Below are 23,739 nucleotides of genomic sequence, written 5' to 3'. Positions count from 1 at the left end.
ATTTCCTGGCTCGCGGATTTCACCGAAGTGGTAAATGTCTGAGACCTGCATCACTTCGAGCTTTCCTCCCACATTAAGCTGACACGCCGCGATATAACTGTAATACTGTTAAATGCGACGTTAAACCCAACTCACTCACTCACTCAATAATCATGGACCGACAATCACTGAGTTCAATTATAACAAACTACACCATAGACGGGACAGCATCCCGAGATTCTCCCAGCGTTTACCCACCAGTTCGTCAACAGCTGTATCAGTGCACCGGAAGCTGTTGATTATATAATTCCGGCGACAGGACGTGTTATGCTCGAGATGACCTTCACGTGGACCAAACGAGACCGACATTGAAATAGTGCTGGATCAAGCTCGGTACAAATGAAGCACAATCACTGAATTGTCTGGACCAGTCTGGATTTTTTACAGACCGCCGCCATATAACTGGAATCCAGCTCAGTGCGGCGTTAAACAACAAACACACAATATGACCCAAAGCTATATAAGAACTTCACGCATACAATCTCATTTAGACGGCGAAACTAGTCAGCCAAACTTTGATGTGCAGTAATGTTGTAGTTACGACAGCCATAGTTCACGTCGATTTGTGCAACCTGGCCCCACTCTCTATTCGAAATTATCCCCTGGATCTAATCCATTTTCACAATTTTTAAGAAATGACTTACGCCAAAATGTGCACACTAGATTTAACGTTTATACCTCCTTAAACGCAACAGAAGTCAATTCATATGAATAAATCAGTCAACAATAATAACTTCACAGACTCTTTATTTAATCATGAACCTATCTTTTAGAAATCAGCGCAATAATGTCATAACAGAAGTCACGCCCACTCTAGTATCAGCCAATCAGGAAACAGTAATCCGCTAGTGGGAGTAGCATATTGCTTTTGGCGTTTATGAAAACATAAACGCAAAAGAACTTTTGCAATTAAGTAGTGTGTCTTGAATAAAGGTTGTCCGCATTAGACTGTCACCCTTTACAGGGTGAGAATGGAAAACCCTGACGATGTTTCTAAAGCCTATTCCTGGTGTCCCCCCACCACTCACTCACTCACTCACTCACTCACCGAGGCTTCCACAAAAATATGAAAGTGCGACAACTGGTATTCTAGATCACGTACTTTGTGTACCCCTTGTGGAAGCCTCGGCGGCTGAGTGGGTTAGATCGCTGACCGTGTGTGCTGGCGATAAGGTGTCTCAGTGTGGGTTCAAATCCCGGACAGGACTCAACCCAAAGTACGAGAATCTATACTTTACAGAGAGTGTTATCACAAATATAACATTTCTTAGAACATGTAGGTTGGTGAACAAATTTAGAAAAATATATGAATGTGATGCCATTATAGACCTTTATCTTAACGCGAAATCTGCGTACAAAGAGTGCTATAAAAAACGAAGAATCCATACGATGCTAAACTGTGTATTGACATAAAGGTGGCAGCTGAAATAGGGAGACTGTAAACGTTTCTGGAATACATCAAAAAGGGCGATACGAGGTAATATATCTAGTTACTCCTTGTCACCAGATTATTTTCACTTATTTTCAAGATCAACTTAAGCCCGCATTTCATAACGTGAAAGCCAAACCCTTTGATTTTTATGTAACGCAGTTTAACGTTACTTTTACTTGCTAAACACATTCTTTTGCAACGTAGAGGCGATTAACGGGATCGGGTGGTCAGGATCGCTGACTTGGTTGATGCATGTCATCGTATCTCAATTGCGTGGATCGATGCTCATGATATCAATCAGTGGATTGTCTGGTCCAGACTCGATTATTTACAGACCGCCGTTGTACAGCTGGAATATTGCTGAGTGCGGCGCTAAACAACAAACAAACAAACAAATCTTTTTGCGACAGAAGGGGATTGGAAAGCAATTTGTCCAAATCAGATGTAATTGGGGTTTTCAGAAAGGGATGTACCAGGGCAAAAAATAAAAAATGGACATGTGGTAATATCCTCTTAAAATTGATACTCATTATACATAGTTAGGCGTGACACTATCTTCTACACTATCATGGCCAGTTGCGTGCAAACAGCTAGCATCAAAAGTATCAAAAGCAATTGTACCTATCTTAATTTTTTCAAGCAAAATATACATTTATCCTTTTCTTTAACTAGTGGTATATTTGCGCCAAAGTTAGACGGATCAGAAACATGGGGCGCAAAATATAATTCCGCTATTCTTCGTCCTTTAAAAGTTTTTCTATGGTTGGAAAAAATGCTTCCAATAAAGAAATTGTGGTAAAAAGGACGCTATCCCATTCGTATATTAAGTCAACTTCGAATGACATAATATTGGTTAAAATTACTGAGGATTTATTGCAAAGATATCCAATGTTTTAAACTACTGAAAGCTCTTGATGACAAAGGCAAAACGAGTTGGTTGTCCAATGTCAGATATTTATTATTTTCTTGTATCTATTCATTTGTGTGGATTTCCCCAAGACGTAGCGGATACAAACATGTTCTTATGCTCTTTTAAACAAAGGTTACAGGATATGTATAGTCAAAACTGGCATCTTCATCACGTTTCCACAGCCATGACAACGATATCAAGTCTGCTATAGAACCAGAGAAGGATATAAGTATGTTAGATGATCAATCGCTTGTTAGGGCTTCATGTATATTAAGCGTGCCATTACATAATTTTTAATGTACATTTGAGACGTAGAAGTAAAAAGAGAGATGTTGAAATGAGTATCTGTAAAAAATGCTAATGAGGAGAGATTGAGGATGAATTTCATGTTTTAATAGTATGTGATAAGTATGAACATCTTAGAGAAAAGTATATTTGGAAGTTTAACAATATGCATTAAATGATGTTAATCATTAGTATTATAAAATCCAACAACTCCAACAACTCGCTGTTATACGTTCACTACCCATATTGATGATTCTGTCAGTTTCTGAATATCATGTATATCACGTGAATAAACAAATGAAAATGAAATTAAAATGTCAACTGTGCAATGGGCCATGCGGCCTTAAATACCGAATATAATGTCTGTTTGTCTGTTAGTCTGTCTGACTATGGTGGCCCATTTCTCTCATGCACGTTCTTAAACAAAGTTAATAAGATGCAAATCTAGTAAATGGCATCGGATCGCCCTCGTGTCGATCTCATACAGGTCAAGTACAACAACCAGGGGCGGTAACTCTAATCACACTTCCTGTTAGCATCTGGCCACTGCAGCGCTCCAATCATCCGCTGCCACTGAGAATCAGCACAAACTCACAACAATATATACTGTCACATAATACAACAATAACGAATATACATACAAACAATAAACAGTATTACATGACGAAGACGCTTCAACATTTAAGCTGTTTGAAAACAAATCTTCTGTGTTTCGAATCTCACGTACACATGCATAAACACAAACAGGAACGTACCATGTTCAGTGTGAGTTTAAATACAGTGGTGGGTAATGACACAGTTGCATGCTGGGGCTATTTTTACAGACTAAAAAACAAATTCAGAAAAAGAATTCGAAATGGAATTTTCCAGCTGATTGACGAACGTAGGTAGTGCGGAAAATGCATCAAGACAGAAATATTGGATTGCACAGCCAGTCAAACTGCTGTCATTAACAATTTTAACTATATGTTAGAATTATGTCAGAGACTTACTTCACTTCCTGCTTTCCTGTCACGTCAAACTGACACGCCCTAATATAACTAAAGTGTTCAAATCGGCGTTACACCGTGTCACTCACAAATGAAATGATAGCGTCGGCCTGTTAATATCGCAAATTAATGAAAGCATCGGGTACGCGGACTGTTTCTGTCCCGGAATCCCTGGGGTAGACACAGATGATATACAAGGGTCCTTTTTCTGTATATGATTTTGAACATATTATGACGTCATATGAAAATCCACAATTTTGCAACATGTGACGAATGACGTCACTACTGATGGGAATTAATCCGGAATAATGTTCATTGTGCGATTATAATTGATAAAAAATTCCTCTCCATATTTGTCCACAAGAGTCGTGTCAATTTGTCCATGAATACAGATCCATGAGAAGCTCTTACAGGGGCGGTAATGATGAATGTATGCCGTCTGGGGCGACACATCGACAACGCTGTAGTTGGCAACGTCGGGCCAAGGTCGACTCACGTGGTGTATCCCCATCTCGAAAACCTTGTACGGCACGACCATGACCTTATTCCGAAATTCACAGTAAGACTCCGCCCGTGTTGTTATGTCTAGAACACTTACATTTCTGACAACGAAGTCCTGGTTGTTTCTGAAAGCTAGGTCAAAGAAAGCGCTCTTAAAGGTCATCGCGCACGTGTTGGTAAAGCTATGTTGTGACGTCACGATGTCCCGCCAAGTCCGCATGTCCGGCCCGTGCGGTATGAGAAATTCGTCCACATCGTTGAATACCAAATACTGGACGTTGGCCATGTGTCTGTATAGGCAATCGTTAATGGCCAAAGATTGACCATGATACCATATGGACCTTGGGCTCTTCGATGGCACGGCCCACTTGCGGATGGTTGCAATTCCTAGTGATTCGTAATGTTTCAAAACCTCCTTGACGTTCGGCTTAACGTCATGCACGTAAAACATAAAATGGTTTGCTCCAAGCATTCGCGTAAGTTCTACAAATTGAACAATCTGATCCTTGCGTATTTTACCAAATAGGGGCGGTACACACACAGCAAAATCAACCTGAGTTTCCTGCGGTGATCTTTCGGTTGTCAATATTGACATCTCAACGCTGTTTGTTGAAGACTCTTTCGGTGACAGAGAGACGCTGACAACACAGGGTTGTCTCCCCTTGTCCACATAACACTTTGGCACTTGACATGATAATATCCAACCGCCTATCTCCCGTTTATGATTTTCACACATTTGGTAATACGAGACTGGCGTCACGCAAGAAGTATTCGAAGCTCCTGAGCCTCTTTCTGAGTCAAAGTGACACCACAACCGCACTTCCTTCTTCTCGGGTTTTACAGTCGATATGATTCTAATGACAGGTATATCTTCCCTAGCGTCATAATAGGCGGAGTATAACGTTATGCTCTTCGTCAACAACACATACACATCCTCCAATCGTGAGTTATATTTAACATCGTCGCTGCAGGAATCCATTACCGGGTAAGATATATTAACCCTACGCCATTGACTTCCAAATTTCGATATACTCCGGCTCCCGGGGTTGTCACGAAGTCTCCAGACCCCTGAGGAAATTGAGGGGGCCTCTTTCACATTGCTCCAACCGTACTTTCCAAAGTAGTTGTTTTCTGCAACCAGAGACAAGAATAAAATAGACGTCGAGGTGTAGGCGAGGAGAAACAACAGGATGAACCTCCTCATCCGCGACATGCTGCGTCTGATTTGAAGTGGCTCTGTTTATGTTGACATTACACGCCTGGTGGAGCGCGCGAGGCACGTGGAGCCCTCCATGTTGTGAGTGGCGGTCGATCTGGGCCAATCACAGGGACTGAAACAATAGAAACATGTCATATCAAAATTGTGCCTGTACTAAGCATAGGCGGATCCAGAAGCGGATCCTCCACTTTTGGAGTGAGTGAGTACGGTTTTACGTCGCTTTGAGCAAATATTCCAGCAGTATCACGGGGGGGGGGGGGGGGGGGGGGGGGGGGACACCTGAAATGGGCTTCACACATTGTACCCATATGCATGTCGGGTCTTCAGCGTGACGAGCGAACGCTTTAACCACTAGGCTACCCGGCCGCCCCTCCCACTCCCATATTTTCAATATTAATTCAACTATGTTACCAATAAACCGTAGTTCTATCTGATGCACGTTGTGGGCCTTTCCGTCACCTAATGCCTCGGGGAATTTGATTCATAAACATATTTGATCTCGCTATTTCCCTTGTGAGTCATGTTGTTATCGTGTGTTAATGCTAATACTTCTTTTTTCGACTGAATGACACAGGTGTTTGAATATGGAGCGGTGGCATAGCCCAATGTGCGCTCGTCAGACTGATGACTCGAGTTTGAATAACCACGTGGGTAGAAGATTCCCTGTCATGGGTGGAATATTGCTAAAAGCGGCGAGACATTCAACTCGCTTTTACAATGCTTAAGGTAACGATTGACCGACTGACTCCACGCATATAATTATAAACAACAGAATACAAGTCAAAGAAAACCCTCAATTGGAAGTCTGTGCATTGCAATACCTACCAGCCATGACAGACAACTATAGCCATAGGAAATAATTGGGTGTTCTCTAACTTTTTCTTAGTTGTATATACTACTGACTTGCAAGACGGAAAACACTGCTCAGGTCGGCACACATTATAACCGTTTGAGTGAGTGAGTGAGTGAGTGAGTGAGTGAGGGAGGGAGGGAGGGAGGGAGGGGCCGCTTTTCAGCAAATCTCAGTTTAAGGCGGGAGGAAGGCCAAAAGAAAGTGATGCAGGCTTCAGACGTTTAAAGAACTTTGGCGAAACCCAAGATGGTACTGACAAACCAAGGATCATCATCACCCTTGGACTCGAACTCATGATCAGCGGATCCTGATACTACAAAGGGGTATAACTCTCCAAAACGCCTTACACGACTTGATCTACCGTGCCCCCTATTTCCCCCTGAATACAGGAAGATGCATCACAACACGAAACGCCAGTTTAAATGTGAACACGTTACGCTTAACGCGGCAGATGTGAAGGCGTGTGGTACGCAGAATGTCAAAATAAGACTGCGACATGAAGCGTGACTTGTCACAAAACCAGCATCGACTTGCTTAACAGGGCCCCGTGAAGGTTTACATTATCTCAACTTGGGGCGAATCAATTTTCTGGCTCGGCCTTGACGCTCCAATGATATTTATTTATATAACGACCCCGGTGATACAAAATATTGTACAAATAATCATTAGCCCGACTATCGCGTCATTTTCGAGGTCACACATTGATTGTCATTGAATGTTAAAAGTGTCTATTTATTTTTGGGGCAGAAGCCTCAGCTCATTCCGCCGAAATGCCTGCCTAGAAACTACCTTGGCAAAACGACTTTCCCCATCCATGACTGCTTGAATATTGCTAATGGCCTTGCATATTGTCACTCACTTGAAACACCAACACCAGCCGGTCCCGTGGAGAATCCGGGTTGGAAAAGGCCCCCTGGTCGTACGAGGTAACTTAATGGATCGGGTGATCAGACTTGATGACTTTGTTCAAGCGTGTCATCGTACCCCGACGGCTCAGGTCGTTGCTCAAAATATCCGTCTCCGGGTCATATTGATAGAGCATTACTAAAGGCGGCGTTAAATAACAAAGAAAGGAAAAAAACATTTTTTCTTAAATGGTGCAACATGACCCAGCCTGAATACATGCATACAGCCGTTACGGTCTGAATGGCACAGTGCGCGTCTACCCGGGCAAACAAGACGACTTCATACAAATGTCGCTGGCAGTCTTATTTCTATTATTATCCCCTTTAAGTCTGTAAAAGACTGATCATCTTATGTGGGACATTTCTCATAATAACCTTTAAGGATCGATCATCTTATGTGGCGCATTTCTCACAATAACTTTAAAGGATCGATCATCTTATGTGGCGCATTTCTCACAATAACTTTAAAGGATCGATCGTCTTATGTGGCGCATTTCTCATAATAACTTTAAAGGATCGATCATCTTATGTGGGACATTTCTCATAATAACTTTAAAGGATCGATCATCTTATGTGGGACATTTCTCATAATGACTTCAAAGGATCGATCAACTTATATGGCGCATTTCTCATAATAACTTTAAAGGATTGATCGTCTTATGTGGGACATTTCTCATAATAACTTTAAAGGATCGATCATCTTATGTGGCGCATTTCTCATAATAACTTTAAAGGATCGATCATCTTATGTGGGACATTTCTCATAATAACTTTAAAGGATCGATCATCTTATGTGGGACATTTCTCACAATAACTTTAAAGGATCGATCATCTTATGTGGGACATTTCTCATAATAACTTTAAAGGATCGATCATCTTATGTGGGACATTTCTCACAATAACTTTTAAGGATCGATCATCTTATGTGGGACATTTCTCATAATGACCTCAAAGGATCGATCATCTTATATGGCGCATTTCTCATAATAACTTCCAAGGATCGATCATCTTATGTGGGACATTTCTCATAATAACTTTAAAGGATCGATCATCTTATGTGGGACATTTCTCATAATAACTTTAAAGGATCGATCATCTTATGTGGGACATTTCTCATAATGACTTCAAAGGATCGATCAACTTATATGGCGCATTTCTCAAAATAACTTTAAAGGATTGATCGTCTTATGTGGGACATTTCTCATAATAACTTTAAAGGATCGATCATCTTATGTGGCGCATTTCTCATAATAACTTTAAAGGATCGATCATCTTATGTGGGACATTTCTCATAATAACTTTAAAGGATCGATCATCTTATGTGGGACATTTCTTATAATAACTTTAAAGGATCGATAATCTTATGTGGGACATTTCTCATAACTTTAAAGGATCGATCATCTTATGTGGGGCATTTCTCATAATAACTTTAAAGGATCGATCATCTCATGTTGGGTATTTCTCACAATAACTTAAAGGATCGATCATCTTATGTGGGACATTTCTCATAATTACTTTAAAGGATCGGTCATCTTATACGGGACATTTCCCATTCTGATTGTAAGGGCTATATCAGTACAGTTAAAACACGTTTAAGATTCCTTTTTTCTTTTATTGGACTGATCATGATCACAATTAGTATTGTTTGTGACCTACACTTAAACTCTTTTTGACTTATTTCTAAAAGTCTGAGATACCAGTCTCCACACGGTCGTACAGTTACCGTCGCGCCTGATGCTAACGAGCACCTGTGTTAATATCAACGCTATCCAAAACTGCATCTTTTTCTCACAAACTCACAACAATATTTACTGTCACATAATAAAACAATAACAAATAAACATAACTGAATCAGTATGAGGTGAGGTGAGGTAAAATGGGGTTTAACGTCGTGTTCAAGAGTATTGCACTTATATAGTGACGTGCATGGTGTGTGTGTGTGTGCGTGTGCGTGTGTGCGTGTCTGCCTGTGTGTGTGTCTGCGTGTCTGCTTGTACTAGTCCGGACTAATGCCGATTTTATAGTCCTAGCCCACTGAGATACCATGCCACAGTTTGACATGAATACCCCACTCAGACACAGTATAGTGACTCCGAGCCGACCAGTCCTTGTTTTAGCCCCTTAAAGCCGAGCGCCAGGCAGGGATATAACAAGTACCATCTTTTAACGTCTTTCGGTATGACGTTACCGGACCCCCTACCACTAACACTGATACATGCATAAATGCCCCTTGGTGCACCCTTGTTACAACTGGTCCCCAGACCCCTATGTTTGTCGTACGAGGCGACGTAATGGAAAGGTTATGCTCGGTAACATAATATGTCAGCAGGTAGACATTCAGAACATACTCTGTGATTGGGAATGTTAAACAGTAGACCCGTGAACATCCAGGGTAGAATAGGTCTTCAGCAACCCATGCTTGCCGTAAAAGGCGACTATGCCTGTCATAAGAGGCGACTAACGGGATCGGGTGGTCAGGCTCGCTGACTTGGTTGATACATGTCACCGTGTCCCATGTGGATCGATGCTCATGATGTCAGTCACTAGATTGGCTGGACCAGACACGATTATTTACAGACCGCCGTCATATAGCTGGAATATTGCTGAGTGCCGCGTTAAACAACAAACAAACAAAACATATTTAAAGTTGCTGAAATCAGTTTCTCTGTGGACTGTGAAATAACACACGTTTAGTAACTTTAATAATTAATGTACTAATAATGGTGTCAGTATTAGGGCTTAGTATTTCTCTATTCTATTTAATTCTTCTCGGAAACACTGCAAAATAAAAATTCACGAAAGAAATTACCATGGATGGTGTGTGAGTGAGTGAGTGAGTGAGTGAGTGAGTGAGTGAGTGAGTGAGGGAGTGAGGGAGGGAGGGAGGGAGGGGCCGCTTTTCAGCAAATCTCAGTTTAAGGCGGGAGGAAGGCCAAAAGAAAGTGATGCAGGCTTCAGACGTTTAAAGAACTTTGGCGAAACCCAAGATGGTACTGACAAACCAAGGATCATCATCACCCTTGGACTCGAACTCATGATCAGCGGATCCTGATACTACAAAGGGGTATAACTCTCCAAAACGCCTTACACGACTTGATCTACCGTGCCCCCTATTTCCCCCTGAATACAGGAAGATGCATCACAACACGAAACGCCAGTTTAAATGTGAACACGTTACGCTTAACGCGGCAGATGTGAAGGCGTGTGGTACGCAGAATGTCAAAATAAGACTGCGACATGAAGCGTGACTTGTCACAAAACCAGCATCGACTTGCTTAACAGGGCCCCGTGAAGGTTTACATTATCTCAACTTGGGGCGAATCAATTTTCTGGCTCGGCCTTGACGCTCCAATGATATTTATTTATATAACGACCCCGGTGATACAAAATATTGTACAAATAATCATTAGCCCGACTATCGCGTCATTTTCGAGGTCACACATTGATTGTCATTGAATGTTAAAAGTGTCTATTTATTTTTGGGGCAGAAGCCTCAGCTCATTCCGCCGAAATGCCTGCCTAGAAACTACCTTGGCAAAACGACTTTCCCCATCCATGACTGCTTGAATATTGCTAATGGCCTTGCATATTGTCACTCACTTGAAACACCAACACCAGCCGGTCCCGTGGAGAATCCGGGTTGGAAAAGGCCCCCTGGTCGTACGAGGTAACTTAATGGATCGGGTGATCAGACTTGATGACTTTGTTCAAGCGTGTCATCGTACCCCGACGGCTCAGGTCGTTGCTCAAAATATCCGTCTCCGGGTCATATTGATAGAGCATTACTAAAGGCGGCGTTAAATAACAAAGAAAGGAAAAAAACATTTTTTTCTTAAATGGTGCAACATGACCCAGCCTGAATACATGCATACAGCCGTTACGGTCTGAATGGTACAGTGCACAGACTACCCGGGCAAACAAGACGACTTCATACAAATGTCGCCGGCAGTCTTATTTCTATTATTATCCCCTTTAAGTATGCTTCTGCTATGTGTACGTAGACGTAATTGTACTTAGCTTAAAGCAACTGCATGGTCTTCTACCTGTAAAAGACTGATCATCTTATGTGGGACATTTCTCATAATAACCTTTAACGATCGATCATCTTATGTGGCGCATTTCTCATAATAACTTTAAAGGATCGATCATCTTATGTGGGACATTTCTCATAATAACTTTAAAGGATCGATCATCTTATGTGGGACATTTCTCATAATAACTTTAAAGGATCGATCATCTTATGTGGCGCATTTCTCATAATAACTTTTAAGGATCGATCATCTTATGTGGGACATTTCTCATAATGACCTCAAAGGATCGATCATCTTATATGGCGCATTTCTCATAATAACTTTAAAGGATTGATCGTCTTATGTGGGACATTTCTCATAATAACTTTAAAGGATCGATCATCTTATGTGGGACATTTCTTATAATAACTTTAAAGGATCGATAATCTTATGTTGGACATTTCTCATAATAACTTTAAAGGATCGATCATCTTATGTGGGACATTTCTCATAATAACTTTAAAGGATCGATCATCTTATGTGGGACATTTCTTATAATAACTTTAAAGGATCGATCATCTTATGTTGGACATTTCTCATAATAACTTTAAAGGATCGATCATCTTATGTGGGACATTTCTCATAATAACTTTAAAGGATCGATCATCTTATGTGGGACATTTCTTATAATAACTTTAAAGGATCGATAATCTTATGTTGGACATTTCTCATAATAACTTTAAAGGATCGATCATCTTATGTGGGACATTTCTCATAATAACTTTAAAGGATCGATCATCTTATGTGGGACATTTCTTATAATAACTTTAAAGGATCGATCATCTTATGTTGGACATTTCTCATAATAACTTTAAAGGATCGATCATCTTATGTGGGACATTTCTCATAATAACTTTAAAGGATCGATCATCTTATGTGGGACATTTCTTATAATAACTTTAAAGGATCGATAATCTTATGTTGGACATTTCTCATAATAACTTTAAAGGATCGATCATCTTATGTGGGGCATTTCTCATAATAACTTTAAAGGATCGATCATCTTATGTTGGGTATTTCTCACAATAACTTAAAGGATCGATCATCTTATGTGGGACATTTCTCATAATTACTTTAAAGGATCGGTCATCTTATACGGGACATTTCCCACTCTGATTGTAAGGGCTATATCAGTACAGATAAAACACGTTTAAGATTCCTTATTTTTTTTATTGGACTGATCATGATCACAATTAGTATTGTTTGTGACCTACACTTAAACTCTTTTTGACTTATTTCTAAAAGTCTGAGATACCAGTCTCCACACGGTCGTACAGTACGGTCGCCTGATGCTAACGAGCACCTGTGTTAATATCAACGCTATCCAAAACTGCATCTTTTTCTCACAAACTCACAACAATATTTACTGTCACATAATACAACAATAACAAATAAACATAACGGAATCAATATGAAATGAGGTGAGGTGAAGTAAGGTTTAACGTCGTGTCCAAGAGTATTGCACTTATATAGAGACGTGCATGGTGTGTGTGTGTGTGTGCATGTGGGTATGCGTGTGCGTGTGTCTGCGTGTGTGCGTGTCTGCGTGTGTGTGTGTCTGCGTGTCTGCTTGTACTTGTCTGGACTAATGCCGATTTCATAGTCCTAGCCCACTGAGATACCATGCCACAGTTTGACATGAATACCCCACTCAGACACAGTATGCTGACTCCGAGCCGACAAGTCCTTGTTTTAGCCCCTTAATGCCGAGCGCCAGGCAGGGATATAACAAGTACCATCTTTTAACGTCTTTTGGTATGACGCGGCCGGTCCCTCTACCACTAACACTGATACATGCATAAATGCCCCTTGGTGCACCCTTGTCAGAACTGGTCCCCAGACCCCTATGTTTGCCGTACGAGGCGACGTAATGGAAAGGTCATGCTCGGTAACATAATATGTCAGCAGGTAGACATTCAGAACATACTCTGTGATTGGGAATGTTAAACAGTAGACCCGTGAACATCCGGGGTAGAATAGGTCTTCAGCAACCCATGCTTGCCGTAAAAGGCGACTATGCCTGTCATAAGAGGCGACTAACGGGATCGGGTGGTCAGGCTCGCTAACTTGGTTGATACATGTCACCGTGTCCCATGTGGATCGATGCTCATGATGTCAGTCACTAGATTGGCTGGACCAGACACGATTATTTACAGACCGCCGTCATATAGCTGGAATATTGCTGAGTGCCGCGTTAAACAACAAACAAACAAAACATATTTAAAGTTGCTGAAATCAGTTTCTCTGTGGACTGTGAAATAACACACGTTTAGTAACTTTAATAATTAATGTACTAATAATGGTGTCAGTATTGTTGCTATTAGGGCTTAGTATTTCTCTATTCTATTTAATTCTTCTCGGAAACACTGCAAAATAAAAATTCACTAAAGAAATTACCATGGATGGTGTAATCAACGCCTTGGTTAGTGAGAGTACGATAACTGAAAGGTCAACATCAGCACAAAGCTGCTTACCCTTCTTTACAGAAAGTCTGCGAGGTCCGATGTTCAACTTTAAGATAATCCCTGATGCCCTGTGCCCCCTGTTCTCTGAGATCAGCACATGCAGTGATTTTCCTCTACGGAGCTATCTACGTAGTGTTGACATTGATTTTTATCACAGCTGTAGTCAAGTGATAGCCCTCACACATGAGGTATTGACAAAGTCACCATCCTTGGTCATGCATGTGCCTGATTTAATGGGAAAGTACCGTTAGTGGTTATTTGAGAGTTATTCGATACAGCGTTAAAGTTAATGCTTGAGTAACATTTTTTGTTGTTGATTAACGCCGCACTCAGCACTATTCTAGCTATATGACGGCGGTCTGGGCGTGGGCGTGGCTTTGGTCGTAAAAGACAACAGTTTTGTTGGGAGAAAACCTTTTGTTTCAAAGTTGAAACGAAAGACAAACATCTGAAGAAAAAAGAAGATATTATCCTGTTAGCGGAAATTACTCAGTATCTCGAAATGACAATTATTCTAAACATTGTTTCATGTTTTCTTTCACTGCTGACTATTACGCGGAACGGACATTCGATCTGATTTCAGTGATGCTGGATCTGCGGGACGTTGCATAAAACACAGAGTCTTCAAAGGCTGACAAGACCCGTAGTTGTCATAGTCCACGTGCGGTTCCGTCATTTAAAGACATACCTTCAATCGTTGATGCAAAGAAAGACCAGACAAACACACTAACTGTGGGGTGCGACGTCTTACATCAACAGAGAAGACTGAAATTAGATTCGGCGTTCTATCGTCAACATCCAATGACGTTATTTACTTGTGAGATCGCTTTCGTCACTTCTCTGATTCAAGTCTTGCTTCCATTGTGAAAGACATGAGGTCCTTTGAGAAGATTGTTTTCCTCCTGTCATATTTTTGTTCTTTTATATTAACTTATTATTACTTAAATATTACTGTATGTATCTATAGTTTAATTTTGATATCATTGTATTATTTCATTTTCTTTTCTTTTGAGTTTTCTTAATAATTCTCTGCGTGTGGTTGGCTATTGGTTTTCTCTTTCGAATGGCTGTGTTTAGTTTTTTCCTTGTCCATTGTATGTTTTACCGAAATATGATCATAAAGACCACTGGTTCCATTCTGAACATTCGTGTTTGCGCAAGAAAACACAATATAGTTGATCCGAAACTCGTAAACATTTTATAGGAAATCAGAGTTACTCACACGAGGGCCTTGGGGTCTCGTAAAAATCAATGGAGTTCATTTCTTACCACATCGTTCATTCCTTTATTATCGTGCATTGGTTATTTACTTTAGTAAGTCCAGAGATAAATTGAATAAACTCCCAGCAAAACAGAGTCAATAATATTATCAACAACAGAAACACACACACACTGAGTACATCTCTCTCTCAGATTTGTATCTATCCCACCCGATATCCTGCACAAGTTTTTAATAGCATTTTAATAGCAAGTATATCTGTCTAACTTTCTTGCAGGCCCATAATGTCATATTGCTCCATAAAAATCAATAAACTCAGGATAGTCTAGACTTTTCCTCAGGCCACAGACGTTCAACTAACACACTTGAGTATATTTTGCTCATCACAAACAGAGGTCATGAGGTTCATTTCTTACATCGTTCATTCCTTTATAAACGCGTATTGATTACTTGCCATTTACAAAAAGGAGTGTCGTATTCATCTTGTATACTAGTATAAAGAAAGGTCGCACGTAAACATGATAACAGCCGTGTTTACACTATCATTGGAGGGCGTGGCCATATTGAATGCCAGATGACGCCAGATCCATAACGCTAAAGGATGACAGTGTGTGTACAGACACGAGAAGACTCAACCTCTAATACGTATCATGGGCGGATACAGAGGGGGGCTGCGGGGGTGCGCACCCCAACCCCCCCCCCCCCCCCCCCCTTTTTTTATTTCGAAAAAAATCTTTATTTCTGTATAAATTACCACCGAAGACAATAAATAGATCTTAATTGCGCAAAAAAGCTGTATCCGCCCATGCGTATCCACCGGTTGCTATATAGGTGCGACTAGTGCATGGTATGTATTGCAATAGTTGAAAACACTACTGTGATACTATTGCATGAAAATTATTGGTGTCTTGGTTATTGAATGGAACTACGAGTGTTTCACAAGCTATTTCGAGGGGCGAGAGTAACTCCCCTCGAAATATCGAGTGTACACGAGTAATCCATTCAACAACGAGTTTGTAGCGTGGCCCTGTCAATCAAATGTCAGGTCACATCACACCACGGACGATGACACCGCTCTTTCTTGAGTTGCACGTGGTAGTTTTGCACGAGCGACACGTGCGGCCGTTAGGAACTCGCCGACCCCGTGTGTCATTTTGTTGAGGGATAGATTGACTTTTCTTGCTGGCAGCAGTGATGTAAAATCTCCACTCTCGACGTTTCATGAGTGAGTAAGTGAGTTGTGTTTAACGCCGCTTTTAACAGTATTATTGTTATATCGCGGCGTGTCAGCTTAATGTGGGAGGAAAGCCCGAAGTGATGCAGGTCTCAGACGTTTACCACTTCGGTGAAACCCACGCGCACGGATATGGTGCTGACAAACCTAGATACTTAATCGGGGCGAACCGGGATTCGAACCCATAATAATAGGTTTCTGGCGTGCCCAAGGGACGCAACTCTGGAAAGCAAATCGCGGCGCCTTAGACGACGGGGCCACCCGTGCCCCCGTCGACGTTTTATGTTGGGACTGAAATTTGTTTATTGGGTTTGAAACCGTTTTTTAAATCGATCACCGTCAACCAAATGGAAACATAAGTTTGTTTGCTTGTTAACGCGGCACCGAGCATTATTCCAGCTATATGATGTCGGTCTGTAAACAATCGAGTCTGGGCCAGACAATCCAGTGACTGACATCATGAGCATCGATCTACACAACTGGGATACGATGACATGCATCAACCATGTCAGCGAGCCTGACCACCCGGTCCCGTTTTGTCGCATCTTGTGACTAGCACAGACTAAATTTGTTTGATTGGCATAGACCAATTCAAACCCGGATCATCAGGAGATTTGCAGCCAAAAGTAAATCATTTGGTTGAAGAATCATAGGGTGACTTTTGTTGTTGGCAACAGTGATTGTATCCCGATCCAGCTGGTCGCCTCTTACGACAAGCATGGATTGCTGAAGACCTATTCTAACCCGAATCTTCACGGGTTTATACGCAACCATGCTACAAATTGCAATACAATGAAGAAAAGCTGAATTGAAAAATATACTGACTCAATGACGACTTAGGTAAGAAATTAATTTTCAGCCACATGTCTCCCTCCCAATATGTAAATATGTGCCGAATAAAAGCAAATGTATTGGTTTTCATAGATGAGATGTCTAACATACCAATCAACGGTTGTGTTTTATAAGATAAAAATGTTTTCATTTTCATTTTTTTTAAATCAAATTATATTTAAAAAAAAAAAAGCATGTATATTCTTTGTGTGCTGACAAAGCATCAGTACAGTTATTCTTTTGAATAATATCGTTAACTTAAGCTATTTTCAATCAATAATATAACATATGATAAAATCAACTGAGGGGTATAGTTTCCTTGCCTCCTCAGTGTATATGACAGATATACTGAGGGAAACATATAAGGGAACATCACTTCATCACATTGTTCCTTTATTTATTCCAAGAGTTTCAACCACAGTGCAGTACAAAGCTTGCGAAGTAACCTGAAATAGAATTAAGGAGCTCTTGTACATTCTTCGCTCGTCACGCCGAAGACCCGGGTTCGATTCCCGACATGGGTACAATGTGTGAAGCCCATTTCTGGTGTCCCACGCCGTGATATTGCTGGAATATTGCTAAAAGCGGCGTAAAAAAAACCATACTCTTGTACGGTCATGTGTTCCCTTATGTGTTTCCTTCAGTATATTTCCATTGTTATGGCGGATGGTTGGGGGTGAAATGGTTCGCTCGAATAAGATATCTAGATTAACGCGGCATATCACCCATGTGAGCAGGGGTATCGGTGCAATTGTGAGCTGTTATTCTCACTGAACATTATATTTTTTGCTTCATGCTGATTGGCTGATTCACGCCACCTGTTCTCTTGTGTTCGTTGTTTCAGTCAAATCAACGCATTGCCTCAAATGTGAAGATGACGTCACCCATTGTTCTTGACGTCACACGTTTTATGTGACGTCGTTCCAAATTAGATTGACTGAGGTCATCCACTTGTGATCAGACCCGTGTAGATCCGGGGTAGAAAAGGTATTGGCCCTATTCTTGCTGTAAAAGGCGACTATGCTTGTCGTTAGAGGCGACTAACGGGATCGGGTTGTCATGCTCGCTGACTTGGTTGATGCATGTCATCGTATCCCAATTGCGTGGATCGATGCTCATGATGTCAATCACTGGATTGTCTGGTCCAGAGCCGATTATTTACATACCGCCGTCATATACCTGGAACATTGCTGAGTGCGGCGTTAAACAACAAACCAAACAAAAAACACCACTTGTGATCAGGAAATACGCATTCGTCTTCATTTTCTCAGAAAAAAGGACTATGGGTAAACAGAAGATTAACCTACGGGTAATAATGTTGACGTTTTTCGCCAAGGCTCTGGGCTTACAAGTTAAACCCACTCGGGACAGACACTCCGTAATTATTTGAAGTGTGTAGGTTATTCCCTAATTATTGTATATGACCTGTAATCTTCTATATCTGTAAAGTCGCTCTGACGAAAACGGCCTGTGTTGGTCCAAGGGGGAATATCGATGAATGCCATGAGCGAAAGTACGACAAACCAATCATGCGCGTATGACTTCAAGTACTTCGGTCAAAGAATCCCTCAGGAATATGTTTTGATTTTACATAGATTTCTATGTCTAGCATTTTAACATATACCCAAGATACAGTTAAATGTGTTCAATCATACTGTATAATACTGTAGGTTCTTGTGTGTTTTCAATAGCATCTGGAAGTATGGAGTATATACCATATATGGGGGATAATACGTGAATCATTACGCAACGGGTTGACAATTCTTTTAGCTATGCCCGTTTGCGCTTAGATGGAACCCAGTCGCAAAAATGGCGACAAGAAGGGTGCGAGTCGCTATTCGGCTTGTCCCGGAATAACACGAGTTGGTCACAAATGCCAACGGGACAGCTGAACCGAATCACGGAATCAGACAGCTTGCGTTTGACAGCTGTGACGCTACCGGATATGTTTAATGGGCATTTCGCTGGAGAATATTTGAAAGAACAAGCATACTTGTAAGTACATATCACGTGAGGTAAACAATAACTTGTGTTGGATGTAAAATATTAACATGTCACTCAATATAGCAATAAAAAAAATATTAAATAAACATTAAATAAAATATTATACCTGACTTTTATACCATAATAACATTTTACGTGCTGGGTTTACTCTTAAACAAGAGATAAGGTTTCAAATCCATGACGGTCAATACACGTCCGACTGCACAATGTTTAAAGGTTTCTGAAGTCGTGTTTATATAATCGTTGAGTTTTTAAGAGTGGTGTATGCTAATAGGAATGGGTTAGGTTGCTTCGTTTCAAGAAATTACTATTGTACGTATTTGCGTTTTTATTTATACATACACGCCATCAACTTGTAGGTTCTGTGGAGAAATATGTGTCATCGATGACTTGGTTGAAGAAGAGGTAGTGAGGGATTCAGGGATTTAACGCCGATTTGATCAGGGTTTTAGACATTGACGTTAACTTTCTCGCGAGTCATCATTCATCCCCTGCCTCTAGCGAATGTTATTTAAATTTGTTTTAAATATTGAAGTCGAAAGACAACCTTATGCAAACACAGGATCCTTTGTTACAAATATACTACATGTCCAAATCAAGTAGCTTCCTGTCTGAATCGACCGCCTCCGTGGTCTTGTGGTAGAGCGTCCGCCCGGAGAGCGGAAGGTCCAGGGTTCGATCCCGGGCCGCGTCATACAAAAAGACGTTAAAAGATTGTACTTGTTGTTACCCTGTCTGGCGCTCGGCATTAAGGGGCTAAAACAAGGACTGGTCGGCTCGGAGTCAGTATACTGTGTCTGAGTGGGGTATTCATGTTAAACTGCGGCATGGTATCTCAGTGAGCTAGCACTATAAATCGGCATCAGTCCGGACTAGTACAAGCAGCCACACACACACATACACGTGCATGCACGTCGCTATATAAGTGCAATAATGTTGGACGCGACGTTAAACACAATTTCACCTCACCTCACCTCCTGTCTGAATCACGTTCCTCTAACCGTTAAACGTATGCCGGGCAAACATGGCTAATACTGACATTGTTGGAACTAAATTATTTCAGAAATCATACGATGGTATCGTCTTTCATCAGGACAACACGCCCCTCCCAAATAGTGCACAGGTTGAAGGCTGGATTGGGAGACGGGTATGTAGAATAAGTAGAAGGCAAGGTTTGTCGGTTTGTCGCCGCACGCGGGTTGTGACAAACCGAACAAGAACACGGGGCGTATCTGTTGAAATTATTGTCTGTTTTAGCGTGGGAGGGAAGCCCGATGTGGCGCAAGTCAAAGACGCCATTGTGGTGAAAACCCACGAGCATGCGTATGGTGATGACGCTGAGTGATGCCATGACGAGTTACTAATTGCTACAGACCATGCACTACTTTCCAAAGTTATATAAGACGTACATGCGACGGGTTTGTGTTGTGTGTTATGCTGCGTGATTAATTTGCACGACTCTATTTTTGAGAGCGAAGTGTCTTTTGAGTTGTTCCCCATATATGTAGCTGGGCAACGCGGATAAACGCAATGGCCAAACGATCACCTCCAAAAGGTGAGGTGAAATTGGGTTTAACGTCGCGTCAAAGATTATTGCACTTATATAGCGACGTGTGTGTGTGTGTGTGTGTGTGTGTGTGTGTGTGGCTGCTTGGCTTGTACTAGTCTGGACTGGTGCCGATTTATAGAGCTAGCCCACTGATTAAACCATGCCGCAGTTTAACATGAATATCCAACTCAGACACAGTATACTGACTACGAGCTGACCAGTCCTTGTTTCAGCCCTTAATGCCCCAGACGGGGTAGAAACAAGTATCATCTTTTGACGTTTTTGGGTATGACTAGGACCTTCTGCTCGCCAGGCGGACGCTCTACCACTAGACCACGGCGTCTCCGAAAGTGTGAGAAATATGACAATCGGTATTAGGAGAAAAGTTACTGATTATCGACGTGAAATTTGTGAGAGTATTCGAGAAATACTAAATTTAACGACCCATAAAGATCCGGGGTAAAATAGATCTTCAGCAACCCATGCTTGTCGTGAAAAAGCGACTTTGCTTGTCGTAAGAGGCGACTAACGGGATCGGGTGGTCAGGCTCGCTGACTTGGTTGTCATCGTATTCCAATTTCGTCGATCGATGCTCATGATGTCAATCACTGGATTGTCTTGTCCAGACTCGATTATTTACAGACCGCCGTCATATAGCTGAAATATTGCTGAGTGCCGCGTTAAACAACAAACAAACCAACAAACCAAAATTAACGCCATGTTCATATAATGGACTTGTTCGACATTCCGAGGTTGTGTTGTATACAGGGAGACATCATTATTTAAATACGAGTAAATATTTTTTAAAGTTTTCATTTTATTGACATCCTTAATAAGGCTGGTGATAATGTTGATAGTGGGAGTTGTTTACCGTACAATAAAACACTTCATGGAGAATAAAACCACTCGGGGCTTGGCCCCTCTTGGTTTTTTCTCCCTGCAATGTTTTATTGTATGATAGCCCGAGTGGTTCATTCTCCCTGCAGTGTTTTATTGTATGATAGCCCGAGTGGTTCATTCTCCCTGCAGTGTTTTATTGTATGATAGCCCGAGTGGTTCATTCTCCCTGCAGTGTTTTATTGTAGGATAGCCCGAGTGGTTTTTTCTCCCTGCAGTGTTTTATTGTATGTTAACCCGAGTGGTTCATTCTCCCTGCAGTGTTTTATTGTATGATAGCCCGAGTGGTTCATTCTCCCTGCAGTGTTTTATTGTATGATAGCCCGAGTGGTTTATTCTCCCTGCAGTGTTTTATTGTATGATAGCCCGAGTGGTTTATTCTCCCTGCATTATTTCATTGTCTGATAAATAACTCCCACTCGTCGTGTATTTCTATAATTACCACATATTTTATGACAATAACACGTTTTGAATGATGACAGTTCGTGAGTGACTCATCTAATGTTACATTCAACACGAAAAATGAACAGAAAAAGACAAACCCTCAAAAGTGAGGGCTACGTGATTACGTCAGTCCAGTCATGCAGAACTTCTGAGTCAGTATGACCGTATACTAAAACATTATTTTAACGCTATATTAACTGTTAACATGTAGATAAACCGCCGGTTTGCCAATTACCAATCAGGCAGTTCTAGCTGTGATGAGTGAGTAAGTTTTCTACGCCGCTTTTAGCAATATTCCAACAATATCACGGCGGGAGACATCAGAAATAGGCTTCACACATTGTACCCATGTGGGTAATCGAACCCGGGTCTCGGCGTGACGAGATAACGCTTTAACCACTAGTCTACCTCACTGCCCCTCAGAGATAATCCCTCCTGAATCCCAACATGTTCACCCATGAATCTACCCACGCTCGGCGGTAAGAAACAGTAAAGAAACGATCGCGTATCCGGCAGGTGGTCATACCCTATCAACGTGCTAGGTTAAGCCACGCCTCCTCGTTGAGTTATTATTTATAAAGACCTTAAAGTAAGTTCTTTAAATTCTGCGCTTCAGCGCTAAGTTTACGTTCCACACTGTTTTTGTCGGCCATCGTATGGTACTGGCTACTTAATGATGTGAGAAAAATCTGTCACTACTTGCACGGTGACATTTAATTATTCACGTGACAGACCACATTTAAACACAGCGGGCACATTACTTCCAATGTTCTGAGGTTGTTTGTGTAGGATAAAAGACGTCAGAGTATTTTTTTGAAATTTAAAACCCGAATCCAATGGATGAAACCGAGGGGCGACACCCGAAAAAAAAGAAACTTAAAACAACATTTATGAACATTTTTATGTTCTAAACACTTTCCACGAACCATAGGAAACGGGCGTAAAATATCTGTTGCTGGCGTACAGTTTCTTGAAAAAGACTTTCTTCTAAGCATTGTGATTTATCAGCGTCTCTGTAGCCTAGTGGTGCACTCACTGGGCTACGCATGCGAAGGTTGCAAGCTTAAGTAGTTAGTGAAATGCAAGCGAGCAGCACGTGCTATCCGAGCGGGTCCAAGTGTAAAAGGGGTGTCAGTCCATGCCACGTTGTGCTTGACAGTGACCTCCATCGGGTGCAATATGGTCCTCCTTGAATTCCATGGCACCCGTCATGAGGGTCGCTATCGTATACATACTAACATATTGTGGGTGCATCAATCAATATTTCGTTCATTTTACAGTTATTTGGGTTTTGTTTTTAAAAACAACCAGCTTCAAGATTATGAAGAAATATTTTTTTTATACATTTCAAAACAAGTATCTTATAATTTCAAAGTAAGTGAAGATATAATCTATGTTTCCTTGTTGTTTTATAATATCCCAATTCTCACATTAACCAGTAAATAATCAAGTCTGGGCCAGTCAAGCAAGTGGTTGATCAACATCTCAGCCTGGGGTGAGTGAGTTAAAATTTAACGTCTCATCGGCATTATAGTGACTCTCAAGCTGAAAAAGGGTCACCTAAATCGTCACACGATATACTTTGGATGTGTCCCTATCTGGAATCAACAAGGGGCCATATGTTCATTTGTTGGTCAACGGGACACTCAGCAATACTCCAGCTATACGAGGGCAGTCTGTATTTAATGGAATCTGGACAGACAATCCATATGACACCATGAGCAAGGGCCGAATGTAATTTTCAGTATTTTGTGGAGCTAGGGACCTCTGCAACATTTTGTTTGTTGTTTAACACCGCAGTCAGCAATATTCAAGCTTTATGACGGCATTCTGTAAATAATCGAGTCTGAACCAGACAATCCAGTGATTGACATCATGAGAATAGATCCACGG

General features: G+C 41.3%; 1 protein-coding gene across 2 annotated transcripts; it reads right to left on the bottom strand.

The window, feature by feature from the left end:
- Positions 1 to 1,734: 1,734 nt before the first annotated feature.
- Positions 1,735 to 13,800, bottom strand: LOC124139387 (beta-1,4-galactosyltransferase galt-1-like). Of its 2 annotated transcripts, none has more exons than XM_046506422.2 (2): positions 13,678 to 13,800; positions 1,735 to 5,487 (listed from the first exon to the last, which is right to left on the bottom strand). In XM_046506422.2, the coding sequence occupies exon 2, from the start codon at positions 5,367 to 5,369 to the stop codon at positions 3,951 to 3,953; it is 1,419 nt and encodes a 472-aa protein (XP_046362378.2). In that variant the 5' UTR covers positions 5,370 to 5,487; positions 13,678 to 13,800; the 3' UTR covers positions 1,735 to 3,950. The 2 variants fall into 2 exon arrangements, with proteins under 2 accessions (XP_046362378.2, XP_046362377.2); XM_046506421.2 differs by lacking the exon at positions 13,678 to 13,800 and adding an exon at positions 7,088 to 7,259.
- Between the last annotated feature and the right edge of the window lie 9,939 nt (positions 13,801 to 23,739).

The sequence above is a fragment of the Haliotis rufescens genome, unplaced genomic scaffold (genome assembly GCF_023055435.1).
Source record: "Haliotis rufescens isolate VD_foot unplaced genomic scaffold, xgHalRufe1.0.p SCAF_27, whole genome shotgun sequence".
In the NCBI taxonomy this organism is placed as follows: domain Eukaryota; kingdom Metazoa; phylum Mollusca; class Gastropoda; order Lepetellida; family Haliotidae; genus Haliotis; species Haliotis rufescens.
Note: the sequence above shows the minus strand (reverse complement) of the source record. Positions and strands in the feature narration are given on the sequence as shown.

What these genes read in the sequence shown, in the direction of transcription:
- LOC124139387 (XM_046506422.2), bottom strand. Translation starts at nt 5,369, where the DNA reads ATGTCGCGGATGAGGAGGTTCATCCTGTTGTTTCTCCTCGCCTACACC.